The sequence below is a fragment of the Symphalangus syndactylus genome, chromosome 1 (assembly GCF_028878055.3).
Source record: "Symphalangus syndactylus isolate Jambi chromosome 1, NHGRI_mSymSyn1-v2.1_pri, whole genome shotgun sequence".
Lineage (NCBI taxonomy): Eukaryota > Metazoa > Chordata > Mammalia > Primates > Hylobatidae > Symphalangus > Symphalangus syndactylus.
The window spans coordinates 66704626-66718272 of NC_072423.2; the positions used below are offsets into that span (position 1 = coordinate 66704626).

Genomic DNA, 13647 nt, shown 5'->3' on the forward strand with positions numbered 1-13647 from the left:
CAGTATATATACTAGACATATTCCTCCTGTTTGAATACAAAAACCCACTTCCTTGAAGGCTAGAGTTCTTTAAATTGAATGTTAATTCAAGGCTCAAGGATTGACCCTTCAACAAAGGCAGATGTGTTTGCCACCAGGAAAAACAATTCGGGGAAGGGTTAATTTGACTTTTAGCTATTATTTATCATTTTTTACCCAAACTTGTTTTCACATCTGAAAGACCAACAGGATTAAAGTTGATACATTAGGGACTTGAAGTTCAGAGTATTATTAAATCATTTCCAACAAATATATATAAACAGCGTCTTCCAGGCAGATCAGGGCTTAGCTCAAGTCACTTTCAGTTGCTGTGCCTCAGGGAGGATGATGGTTAGACCTCCCACTCTAAGATTTCCATTGTTCTTCTAACTTTTCTAGCTGAACATGATTCCAGTTAATGTAACAATCTCATAGCCTGGAAAGAAACTTTGCCAGCCTGGGAAATCTACTTTGCTGGCCTGGGAAGTATTCTGGTGAGCACTGAGGGAAGGGAGTGGGGGTGTTGGAAAGAAGACTTGAAATTCCTTTGTGCTATCTGTAAATAGAACATTCTAACTCTTTGGTCTCTTCTTCCTCCTCTCCCCCATCCCCCTCTTTCATCATTTTCAATTATATATAGGAGGTTGGAAGGTTTCTCTTGTGCTCTTAACCCCAGTCACCTAAATACCCTTTGTGAGGGAAACTGGGTAAGAACAGTAAAACTGGAAGGCTCTCCTACTCTGGTCTTGCTCTTGTCCAATTCTCCTCTAGCTCCTCCTCCCTTTGTCTCTCTCTCCTCTCATAAAAGTGCTTTAGTTGAGGCTCCCTAGGATTCACCCTCCAGCTCCTACCTGCACTTGAAGCCAGGCTGGGGTCTGCACTTGCACTTAGCGTGTCTGTTGGACTGGGCCACAGTATCCCACCTGGCCACTGCTGCATGCCTCCTCAGTGCCTGCTGGGGCTCCTGGTCTCTCTAGCCTGGGGCTTTGGGCTGACAAGTCCCCTCTTCCTTGCAGCTCCCTCAAAGTCCCAGACACAAAGGCCTCCAGGATGCTGTGTTAATGCTTGACTGGAGCCTTCCAAGATTAGAATCAAAGGGGCATTTGGGGGTAGTTTTGGTCTTTGAGACTTCAGTCATCCCATATTCCCTCTACCCAATAGAAAGCAGAAGGGGCCTATACTCTCATCTAGCAGCTTCTAGTTCCTCCTATCTATTGGCCTTTTCCCTTGGCCCAGGGCCAAGGCCAGATTTTCATGAATAGGAAAGCTCCCCTGCGGAGAGATGTCAAACATGCCCAACTAGACAATGGCCATGAGCAACAAAAGATCTGTGGGTGATCCTATAGGAGTTTGATTCCCCCAGGCAGCTGTGGGCAGGGCTGTGTGGGTCTTTAGATTGTGTTGAGCAGTTGGTGGGTCTGGAAGCTTGATTTTCTGGAGTTCAGTGACCAAGAATCTCAAGTTCTCTGTTTAGTCTTTCACTCTGGTGAATGGGTTCAGGTCTGAAGGCCTGTACTTTTTGGGTGCTGAGCCCTGAGTTCTGAGCTGAGAGTTTCTAAGCTGAGAAGAGCACAGGGGTTGCAGCCTTGGTAAGTCAGAGTCACAGTTCAGCCTCTGTTGGCCCTTGGAGCCAGCAGTTAGTCGTCCTCCCCAGATAGTTAATCATGTTTGTGGTTTTCCCCCTTTAATAGGCCGTGAAGTCAGCAAACTCCCCACATGGTGGCTCCCTTTACTAAAGTTGAGTAGTGAATTGTACAAGGAGTCTTGGGAATTTTCAAATATTTCTCCAGACTGAACTCATCTCAGAATTCGTGTGGGAGGAAAGAGTAAGGATTTTAATGGGGTTCACCTTTGACGTGAAGCAAGGCGGAAGACAGGAAAGCCACAGTGGGGAATAGCTTTAGGCGCTTTAGTAAGAAAGACGTCTCTGCTTGATTATCTGGTAGTGTTCACCACAGGCTCTTTGTGTGCGAGCTTGCTGCAGAGGCAGAGCTGAACACGAAACACACGCATGTAAACAGTCCAACATAAATCAGTGAACATATGTATCAGAGAAAAAGAGACATATTCCCATGTAGATGTGGTTTGAAGCTTTATTGAAGTCAGAAAATCTGAAGCACAGCCAGGAATAAACTAAGAGGAAGCAGACAGTTTTCGGTCATTCATGGCCAGGAATAAGCAAAACTTAGTTTTTTTTAAGAAGGAGGAAGTATTAAATCTCAAATAAGAGCGGGAACAGCATTTAGAAGGAGAAACATAATATCTTGGAAAAAGCATGCAGAACTAATATAGCTTATTTAAATGTTAGATCCAAATCATAGTAACAGGAAACCCTCCCACTAAACTGAAATTTCCCCTAATTTTTGTGTAAGATCCAAATAATTGAAATGCACTCTAATGGTTATTGATGGCTCTATTTTCTTTCTTTCTTTCTTTCTTTCTTTCTTTCTTTCTTTCTTTCTTTCTTTCTTTTTTTCTTCTTCTTCTTTTTTTTTTTTTTTTTTAAGAAATAGACCCGAGTTCTCTTACTGGAGTAGAAATATATGAACCTTCTTCAATTACCAGGAAATTGGAAGCCTCTGGGTGGATATGGTCTTCCCTTATTGCTTTCCTCTTCCCACATCATTTTCAGTTAAAAAAATTAACTGTTTCCAGCAGAGGGATTCTTGTTAGAAACCTTTATCAGGTGAATTTGTACTGGGAACCCTCATGCTTTCCCAGTCTGTCTGTTTCCCAAACAGAGCTCAAGTTGTAAACGAAGTGGAAAAACATATTTCTCACCCCAAAATTCTTAAAATTTCATTTCTGGTGGAAAACACAATTTCACAACATCAATTTTTAAAATCTGTAAGAGCCACAGAAGGTGTGAAAGTAGCCAAACAGCCAGTCTAGAGATCCAAAAGCCAGGACTAACGGGGGACAGAACGCTTTTTCCTCAAATCCAGGCAGGGATGGAGAGCATTCTCAGCATTAGGGCATTTATGGACGCTACAAGGGGGAAAGGATGTATCTAAACGGTGGGGGTGATTTAGGCAATGAATCGCCACGTTAATAGCACTACTGCCAAATCTTCAAATTTAGAGGCTCTGGTGAAAATTTAAACCAGTGGCAATTTTCAACGTTTGTAGCATCTGTTACCCTACACTTCAGCACCCGGAGTCTGGACAGCTCCGCAGGCCGCGCTCCGGAGGCAGCATGAGCTCTCATCAATCTACTCATAGCCCGACTGTCAACGGCAGCCAGACTCAGGAGAGATTTACTGAAAATCCTCCAAGACTTCCCTCTAAAAACAAAACGACTTCCACATTTAATGGTCTATCTGAAAGAACATACGCAAGAAATTAGGAGATCTAAATTAAATTTATTAATAGGAGAGCTTGATGATGCTTAATTCCAGAGACCAGAGCTCTGATTGGTGGGGCTTGATGAAAAAGTAAAGAGAAATCGTAATTATATAGTTAAAAACATAACTTTTGTCATCCTCAAAATTCTAAAAATTCTTTACCTGTCCTTGAGAAATGGGTGAAATTGAAAACCATCAAAATAATTGGACTTCTTAAAAATTGGATTGTATGAGTGAAAGGTGTTTATGAGAAGTCGATGACTCCGGATCTTATCATCCAGGAGGACAGCACAGAATAGTTAATATGTTCCTTGAGGGACTAGGATGCTGACGTCTTTTTCTGATACCCGATCATTACGTGACTGAAAAAAAAAGGGAAGTCATTTCATGAATAAAAATCGGAGCGCAACAGTGCAACAAAATATTCTGTACTTAAAGGCAACAGGCAGACAGATGTTGACAAAGAGGGCTCTCCAAAAACCATGTTCGGATAGATTTTTGCTAACTGCACAGATAAATACGAGCAGAAGGCCGGTCATCTCTGTAACCACCGGCAGCAGCAGAAGAAGCCGCAGTTTCAGAGGCAGACAGAGAGACCTCGGAGCAGAGAAGGCGCTGCTGACCCTAGCAGCTGCCTGACCGGCGGCTCCTACAAAGGCCGGCTGGCCACACGCCCTCTCCCTTTCCTTCCTCCCCTTCTTTTCTGACTTTCCCTCTTTTCCTTAGTCGCTTGCTTCTTCCTCCGGGTGGACTTACGGCCACTTTGCTCCTCCGCCCTTTACCTCCTCGCCCCCTCTTTCTTTCTTCTGTCTCTCTCTCTTCTCCCCCTTCTCTCCGTGTCACGCTCCTTCCTAGTTCTGCGCGTCTACAAACTTTTGAACAGAACACGAGCCTCGGCAAACAAGTCCTGCAGCTCCTCCTGCTGCTCCTGCTCGTTCCTGCGGCTTCTGCTCAGACACCAACGCCAGACGGTGATGCCTCTCGGGTTGTGACTCCAGCGCAGAAACTTGAAGAAGCCCTTTGCCCGCCGTCCTACTTGGCAGCACACCGTCTCCTGACAGCGGTAAGAGTTGAAGGGTAAGGGAAAGAAAATCTTACCAAACCGACCGACTCACTCGACTGCTGATTCTTTCACTTGGCATCGCGTCAGGGTAGTTAGCTTTCCTTCAACCAGGTCTGGCTAGTTATTGGGCGCCGGGTATATGCATATATATATTTTTCTAACTATAGCAAGCCAGAAGTGGCAGGGCGCGCGCCGGCTGTCGCTAAGTGGTGTTCAACACAGGGAGCCGGGGCTTCGCTCCGTCCCTCCCCCAGCTTCGGGAGTTTTTTGGGGTTGGAGGGTGGAAGGCCAGGGGCGTTCTCACAGCTGTGTGTCCTCTTTCCCATCCTGCGCAGAATGACCATGTGTAGCGGAGCGAGGCTGGCCCTGCTGGTCTATGGGATAATCATGCACAGCAGCGTCTACAGCTCACCTGCCGCCGCCGGACTCCGGTTCCTCGGGATCAGGTAGGTGCTGGCTGCCCGGCCCAAGCAGGAGCTGGGGCTTCCCAGTCACAGACACTTCCTCACGGTCTCCTTCCTGCAGTCCTTTGGGTCCAGACTACTAGCATCGCCCTCTGCGTCCCCAGTGCGCCTCCGCCAGCCTTGGCTGGACAGCGGCCCATTCTAGCCGGGGGTCTGGCAGGCTTCGCGACGGCTCGGACCCCTCCCCCAGCCCTAGGCAGCTCAGGGTCCCGGGCAGAGCCAGTGAGCTTCTGGCCGCTGGAGAATCCCCCCTCCCCCAACCTGGCCCGCAGGATGGGGGCAGGGCATGGCCCCTAGCTTGGTTTCTTTTACCTATTCTTAGGATGAATTAGGAGAACTTCAGCTCTGGAGCCTGGCCGGGGGTTGAGCGTGAAGCTCCCTGGGACTTTGCTTTGTTACCGCTTGTTCTGGACTATCCGGGTGGGGTCTCTCTCTCTCTCCTCCACCCTTTCTCTTCATTTCATTCCAATTCTTTCCCCTGAAGAGCTTTCTTTCAAGTGATCCGTGTTCCAACTGCATTTTGAATCCCAGGCTGTCTTGGGGGGCGTGCTGTGGGGAGGGTGTTGGCCCGGTGTGATAGAGGAATAGCGACTTAAGAGAGCGAAGAACAAGAACGAGACTGCGAAGGAGGGGGAAAAACAGACGCAAAGGAGGAGAAAGGGAAAGCCAGCAGGCAGGCAGGACCGGGAGAGCAGCCCTGCCTGGCCCAGGATGGAGGAACCTTGGCTTTTTTCTTAACCCCGGGTTTCTAATCGGCAGGCGCTGCCCAGGTTTCCGGAGGCAGCCCCAGAGTCGCGGGCCGATGTGCTGGACTGTGGATGAGCCCTGGGCAGAGGAGGGTCCGAACCCGCGGCGCCTGGGGCAGCGAGGAGCGCGCGTTCTGCCTGCGAAGCTGCCTTCTCCGAGCCGCGCCCAGGAACATTAGCTTTGGGGGGCCGCTGATCATTGATTTGGACGGAGAGATGGGTTCTGGCTTCTGTATTAGGATTCCAGCATCTGGGCTCGAGGCAGGGCAATATCCAGAAAGACCCCAGGGTTCGGGGTACCTGGGCCAGGGCTGAGGCGCATCGCCGAGCAAAGGCTGGGTGCGAGGCGTGCGGAGTGATGTGCTTGCCTTGCCCCGGCCTCTCCAAGGATAGAGAAAAGGCGAGTGAAGTAACGAAGTACGACTCCAACCGCGCCTAGAGAGTGCTACTAGCGCTGGCTGCATTCCAAGTCTCTCCAGGGGTCCAAAGCGAGAGGGATTTGTTTTAACCCATCTCTACCCGTCCTATGTCAAGAACGGAGGCTGTAGACGAGGGCGACTGCGAAGTCCCCAGGCACTTGCTGGGTCTCGGTCCCCCTCCTTCTGCTCTGGGGTTGAGATGGGGCCCCGCCATGGATAACAGATTAGCGCGAACTATTCGTTTAGTGGCCTTAAAACACCCTCGTTTCACCCTCAGCTATTTTCAAATTCCCGTGTGCCTGGCACTTTCTCCGGGCGAGAAGCACCGGAGGGTGCGGACACGCCACAGTCTGAGCCGCCGCCAAACTGGCTAAGTTTAGGGGCATTTATTATTCATGTTCCTGCCAGATCCTCTTCTGCCCAAAATAGAAACCGAGGTTCTCCGTGACCTACATCTGCTCGGGGAAGGGCTCCCCTGGGCTCGGAGGCTGGGATGGGGGTGGCTGAGGAGTTGGCCGCCGCACACCCCACCCAGCCACTCCTTTGCTTTCTGGGCCTCCCCATTCGGGTCTTCGCGTGGGTCAGCTCCTAGTCTCCTAGGGCCTTTCTCGTCCCCGCCCGTTGCTGCTTTGGGGAGGCTCGGGAGCCAGGCGGGGAGGGGGGCGGTCCTTTTCGGTAGACAGGTGTGCGCGATCGGCGGAGACGCGTCGGTTTCTCAGTGCTTGTTGAGGCCGTGGCCCGCAGGACGACGTTTTACCCGCGAAAGGAGGGGGTGGGCGAGCCGCCTGGCCGGGTAGGAATGGTTGGGTGTGGTTCCCTCCTCCTTACCTCTGCTCCCACCCCCAGTCCTGGGAGAAAAGACAATTCTCAGCGGAGGACTTTTATCAACTGTGAAAATCAGTGCGAGCCCCTTTCTTTGGATCCTCGCAGAGCTGGAGAGGAACTTGTACTGACCACTCCTTCTGTCCCCGGCCACCCCGCAGGCCAGAGGAAGAGGCGTACGACGAGGACGGAAACCCGCTGCAAGACTTCTATGACTTGGCGTCGCCGGGCGCAGGGAGCCCCGCCTCCGCGCTGCGCGACGCCTCCGCATTGTACTACCCGGCTGAGAGAAGGTGAGATTCGCGCGGCCTCGCGTACACCCGCGGCTGGGAGCTCGGGACTGCGGTGACGGGAGGGGTAGTCTGGTGACCCACCGAGGATTTTTTTTTTTTTTTCCCATGAAAGTCCTCAAGCCTGTCCTCTCCCTGGCCCGATCCTATTGCAGCGACAGAAAATTAGCAGCGGGCTGGTCTGTGTGGACCTGAGGGCCGCGTGGGGACCGAGGGGGCTGTGGCCCAAAGAGTGGCAGTGAGTGGGGTCAAGGGACCCACATTCCACATCTGCCATTCCTAGAGCCAGGACTAGCTCTCGATCCTAGCAGTTACTCTCGAGATCCTCCCGCGAGTTATTCGCGAGTTCTGTGCCTCTGGAGGTTTATCTGTCAGCCTCCCTGGCCGCCGAGGGGGCGCTCTCCCAGCAAGGGGGTCTCTAGAGGCCACCTGGGGACAGACTCAGTGACCCTGGGCGCGCACTTTGCCTCCCCGTTAGAGATGTCGCCCACGGGATCCTTAACAAGGCCTACCGCAAAGTGCTGGACCAGCTGTCCGCCAGGAAGTACCTGCAGTCGCTTGTGGCCAAGGGCGTGGGGTAAGAGTTTGTGGAAGGATTAACCCGCGCAGGGTGGCTCGCGCGCGCCGGGGTGGGTGCCTGTGCGGGGCGCGCGCAGGGCGGGAGGCGCGGCTTCCGCGGCACTGCGTGCACGTGGGGGCCAGGGTGAGTCTGCGCCCCAGGGTCTGGGGTGGGTACCGGCCACGGGTCGCAGTCGGAGATTTTGAAGTGGCACTTTAAATTTGCCCAGAGAGCTCTGGAAGAGGGAAAAAGGGAACGCGAGCCAGGGAGTTTGATCCGTTTTGAATGAAAAGAAAGAGAAACCAAACCAAACCTGTCAGTCATTCAAAACCTTCAAGCTTCCAGGGAGGTTTTGCTATAATTTCCTCTAAGCATGACTCTTTTTGGGGGAGGGGAAAGGGGTGGTTGTATTTACTGAAAATTCAAATCGAAATAATAAATAGCCAAATTTGGACACTTACGGAACCAAACAGTTTTGCTCACGCCAGAGAAACTGAGAGCATAGGGCTTGCGTGAAGCGTATCTCAGCAGAAGGCAACATTTTAATAAAACCCCTGGGAAAACAGATTACATTTTCGCCATGAATAATTCATGCAGTGAAAAATATTGCCTACAGCCTGTCGACTTATATTATTATCACGTTTTTCAACTTGGCGTGAGGAGGGAGACGAGTGTTCATATTTGACTAGGAATTGCAGGATCGATGCAAACTCCAGGGCAGCAGCCAGCCTGGCATATTTAGGGCTCTCTGGTTATTTCCTGTTTATGTCGGGGGTGAGAGGAACAGTGAGGACAATTTAGCGCAAACATACGAATGGTCAAATCTCAAGGGGCAGCGTTGGGAGAAAGGTTAGGCTTAAAGCGCTTGTCGTCTGCCCGGATCTTATCCCGGGCCCCCTCTGTAGGGTTTCATGCCAGGAAATCCTGGGTGGGGAGGGAGGCATCGAGGGGCTTCCATCTCAGCCCTCCCTACGGCTGCTTCCTGGCAGAGGGAGGCGGTGCGGTGGGCAGTGCGAGCCCCGGGCCCTCCCCGAAGGCTCCCGCGTGGGGTGGGGCCCGCCTGCTCCCCGCAGCGATTGAACCTGTGTCTCCCGCCCCGCCACCCTCTTCCCGACCCCTTTGCTTGCAGTGGGAGCCTAGGCGGCGGCGCGGAGGACGACGCGGAGCCGCTCTCCAAGCGCCACTCGGACGGAATCTTCACCGACAGCTACAGCCGCTACCGGAAACAAATGGCTGTCAAGAAATACTTGGCGGCCGTCCTAGGGAAAAGGTATAAACAAAGGGTTAAAAACAAAGGACGCCGAATAGCTTATTTGTAGCGATGAGTTACCAGCTACCCTGTGTATACAGCCCTGACGCAATGAAAAGTCGTTTTCCAAACTGACTGAACAGTCATCACTCGTGTGTTCTATCCAAACATGTATTTACGTAATGAAGTAAAGCCATTAAATGAATATTTTGATAATAATATTGTTTTTCTTTTTACAAAGCACTAGAGAATGCACAGATATACTTTGTGGACCAATTATTGATATATATTATAAATATATATAAAGAATATATATATATATATAAGTATAGAGAGAAGTTCATACAAAGCGTGCACAAGGATTGAAAATTCGCCTGAGCTGTTTATGTTTTTATAAAAATAAATAGAAAAATAGACAATCATTGTTTTGAATATTACTCCTATTTTTGTAAACTGGAATTAAAAGGATAGTATTTTTATCCATGACAGGCCTGAAGATATTCCTACTGAACATTTGCTACTGTACATAAACAATGATGCCCTGCTCCAGGGAGACTTTGCGGTAATGATATGGAGAATTGCTAAAGGGCATTCTTTCCCAGTGAGTCTCTGGGGCAGGCTGCTTTAATCCCAGCCTAACTCAACTGGGCACTGTCCCCCTGGCTGGGTGGCAATTCCAATATTTCTGCTTTCTTTGATTCTCCTTTTATGTGTAGTTGTCTCTCTTCAGACTCTCAGCCCAGAAGAAAATTCTCCTGATAAAGCAACAGCTCGATCCAAATTGTGCTTCTCCCCAGAATTCACGCCTCTCCCTAGGAGAAGCGTTGAGGAACTGTACAGAAAAGGGCGGCTTCGTTAGACCGCTGTCTTTTCTGTACTTCCTGAGTTGCCAGGGAATCTAATATCCCCAAATTAGGGCAATTGGAACAAACTGAAGGACATAGAGGTATACTGGAAGAGGCAGAGCCTGAGGTGGTAGGAGGAGGACCCTGGAAAGGGACTGGTTTGAGGTTGCCCCAGGTCTGGGAAGCTGAGGGCAAGTCCAGTCCCAATGGTCCTGACTTTGGGCGCTGGGTATTGGAAATGGATGCAAAGTACAATGTGTTTTTCTCCAGTGCTGTCCATGCTTCTCATCTTGTGAAATGGCTAGGATCCTCTCTCTCCTTTGAAACCTGCTCTGTAGGAGCTACCCTTTTCCTTTGTGGTTTTATGGAGACCTCTCCTTCCTACCCTCCTGCACTGTTTAAGTACTGTTTACCATTTTTCATTCACTTCTCTTAAACTTGTGAATGCTTCTCACTTTTTTCTGTTTGATGCAGGCACTTATTGTAAATTTTAGGAACCCCTGTGTAGCTACTAATAAGTAATTATGCACTAAATATGAACCCTTTGTTTCTTGTTTATTGAGTTTGTAGGTAAAATGTATTTTTCTACATTATTGCTTATTGCTTAGTAAAATTTATTTCATAAAACCAACCTTTGTCATATTAGAATGTGTAGTGTTCACATGTTGCTCAGTTTTGCTAACTGATAAATCATTTAATCCTCTTCTTCATATGTATGAGTACTATCTTATATCTGTGGTCAAGAGTGAGGTAAGCAAGCTCCAACAGACCCTGAGAACCTACCCTTGTATCCTTTCTTTGGCTAAAGAAAGCATGTCTGTTTCCTGTCAATTCTTTGAACATATAGAGTAATCTTTATAAACAAAAGAACCTTCACCCAGCAATCAGATTGAGCAGCAACAGACAAACCAGCCAGCCAGTCTCCCAAATTTCAGGCACAAGTTTATTTTTTATTTTTTTATGTTTTGAAAAAAGAAGATGAAGAAGAAGAAGAAAAAAGAACAAGGAAAGATTAAACGTTAGCTTGTAAAGTTTAAAGGACCTTTCCTTTTCCCTTATGGATTTGATCAGTATGAAGTCATAAATCAAAGAAAACAGAATTGGATTTGCATTCCCAGGCGGGATGGATGCTGCCAGGAGATCACATTGCAAATAGTGAAAATAGAGGCATTCGGTCTATGCCTGAGTCCTGTGTATAGGATCAATCTTCCTTTAATTCCACAGTCTCCTCAGGCAATGTGACACGGGATGCAGTTTGCAGCTTTAGTGCCTTTCTTCGCCTTTTAAATTGCCACGAATCACAGATGGCTATTTAGTGGCCCTACAATGCTGCAACACATCAGCTTGCATTTTAGTCTTAATTATTTGTTTCTTGGATAATGGGCAGAGTTTTCTGTATTTGTGTCAGCTGTTAGTGGTGAAATAGGGCTCTAGTTAACCTTTTATTTATGAAGTCTAATTTAGTGTTCCCGTGGCTAGTTGCAAGCATTTTACAGTGATCACCCAGTTTAATCTTTTGTATACTTTTTAGAAATGCCAAGAGCCTTACTAAACTGAAGCAGATTTATGATATAGTGATAATTTAGGTAGATGTTAGTCTTGAAGCTCTTATTTTGTGTGCAACTGATTATAAAAACACCTTAACCAAGTATTATTACACACATGATATCTCTAACTAGGACTTTGATAACTGTTATATAAAGTGTGTAAAATTTGTATGAATAAATTTTTGTAAACAATGCAACTTGGTCTAATGTTTGGGAAAAAAGACATTCAGGAAATAACTACTTTAAAATCTCTTAAAGTATTATATTTCTTTAGCAACCATAAGATTTTTTTATGTCTGGAATATATATCTATCTAATCATCCTTGTATTTTCATGAACTGCACTTTAATAATTGATGGGCAACTGGATTCTGCTAAAAATTCAAAGTAGCTACTCGGATGGAGATGCCTAAGAAGGTTTTAAGCTCATAAACAGGCACAATGTTGCAACATTATAAGACACACAATTTAGATTAATTTCCATCCTCTAGTGTGTATATGCTTTGCTCAATATTCAAAAGTTACTAGGTAGTAGTGGGAGACAATGCTGGAGCATTAGTTACACATCTAAAATAGCGATCTAACATTGTTCTTTTATTTTTTATTTTAGTGGCCAGGTCTCACTATGTTGCCCAGGCTGGTCTTGCTCAAGCGATGCTCCCACCTCAGCCTCCCAAAGTGCTGGGATTACAGGCGTCAGCCACCACACCTAGCCTAAAATAGGGATCTAACATTGTTCTTATACAAGTAACTCTGCAGACTAAACTTGTCTTGATAAAATTTTGTATAAAATGATCTAAATAATCAGTTTTGGAGGTTTTAAAATGTGTTTAGAGACATACAAACAACTGTCTCTGATTAAAATGCTTTAGGTAGAAGGAACATGAACATGAGTAAGTAAAGAGTTAATTAGATGCCTTTAAAAGAAAATGTACTTTGAAGCCCAGGATGAAACACAAGAAGTCATTTGTGGATTATATGCTTTCTTAGTTCATATTTACAAACTTTAGGGCAAAGCTTTCATATGAAATTCCCTCAAATTCCGTAGTAGTGTGTGTTTTGGCGCCCTTGACTATTTCTGGCTTAGAAAATGTATAGAAAGTCACACAATAAGTGACATACCATTTAATTTAAAATGCCAGAGTTTCATCCTAAAAATTAATGGTCTCAATTAGGAAATCAATAAATATGTCACAATAGATTTAAAGGATGAGTGAAGATTCTAAAGTTATCTAAAGTGAAGATTCTAAAATTATCTTCAGAATTTAGCTCAGTATTTAAGGCCTAGAATCAAATAGGGAGGAGCCCACAGTCTAGAAATCCCATTTGTAGTCAGTGAAAAAATGAATCCAGTACAGTTCATATTTGCATTTGATTTTATTGGATAAGGATTTTTTCTTCTCCATCTTTAACTGCCCCTCTTTGTCCTTGAAGTTATAGTGTGGTAAATGGAAAAATGAAGAAGAATTTATTTGGTTGGGGCTAGGCTAATGACTTGTCAAGAACATAAAAATAAACCCCAGACTTGGCTGACTTCAAGTGAATTTCATGTATTTAGCAACTTGCTATATTATCTTCGGTGATAACTCAAATTACATCTTTTTAAAGGCAGACTTGATATATTTGGGTATTCAAGAAGCTGTGATAGGTGCCTTAATGCTGTTAGGGCTGAGAACACACTTATTCAATACAACGCACACTTATTGAACACCTGAAATGGGCCACTGCACTGGTCGAGGGAGCTTGACTAACAACTGCGAGCTCAGTATTTTTTTCAGAATGTTTTTCTGAAATGTGATCATCTAGGGGGGGCTTAATGCAAAATTGTAGGGCTCTGCCAGATCCAGTGAATCTGCATTTTAAATAAAAACCCTAGATTACTGTGCACTAAAATTTGAGACTGCCTAGATTTAGAATTGGTGACATATGTAGGCATACATATGTGCTGGTCTGAATGTTTTTTTCATATGAAATAAGCAAAAGGTCATGTTACCTGCATACAGTAATAAAAACATCACTGTGCCATATTCTTCCAAGATATCTGGATATTAAGCTCTTTGACAATTTCAGTATTTCCTTTAGGTCACTAAAGCTACTAGTTAGCATTATTTTACTTGTACAGTCTGGTTGGGCCTCTCCTACAGGAGCTTGCGGAAGGAGAGTGATCCCCTAAGTCAGGTCCAAAATATTCAATCACAGGACTAAGAGATTATGGCTATAATGAAGAGAACTTGTGCAGCTAGCTGGCCAAAATTCTGGGGATCCAGAAGTCAACTTCCAATT

General features: G+C 46.6%; 1 protein-coding gene across 3 annotated transcripts; it reads left to right on the plus strand.

The window, feature by feature from the left end:
• Window positions 1-2103: 2103 nt before the first annotated feature.
• Window positions 2104-11562, plus strand: ADCYAP1 (adenylate cyclase activating polypeptide 1). Of its 3 annotated transcripts, XM_055236931.2 has the most exons (6): window positions 2104-3936; window positions 4139-4438; window positions 4760-4870; window positions 7037-7168; window positions 7644-7742; window positions 8854-11562. In XM_055236931.2, exons 1-6 carry the CDS (start codon window positions 3749-3751, stop codon window positions 9041-9043), a joined length of 1020 nt encoding a protein of 339 aa, XP_055092906.2. In that variant the 5' UTR covers window positions 2104-3748; the 3' UTR covers window positions 9044-11562. The 3 variants fall into 3 exon arrangements, with proteins under 3 accessions (XP_055092906.2, XP_063473953.1, XP_063473917.1); XM_063617883.1 differs by lacking the exon at window positions 2104-3936 and having other exon boundaries at window positions 4001-4438; XM_063617847.1 differs by lacking the exon at window positions 2104-3936 and having other exon boundaries at window positions 4342-4424.
• Window positions 11563-13647: the final 2085 nt, after the last annotated feature.

Bases quoted from the DNA above. Each gene is read 5' to 3' on its own strand.
- ADCYAP1 (XM_055236931.2), top strand. From the start codon at position 3,749: ATGAATAAAAATCGGAGCGCAACAGTGCAACAAAATATTCTGTACTTA. The intron at 7,169-7,643 runs GTGAGATTCGCG...CCTCCCCGTTAG, and splicing joins TACTACCCGGCTGAGAGAAG to AGATGTCGCCCACGGGATCC. The intron at 7,743-8,853 runs GTAAGAGTTTGT...CTTTGCTTGCAG, and splicing joins CTTGTGGCCAAGGGCGTGGG to TGGGAGCCTAGGCGGCGGCG.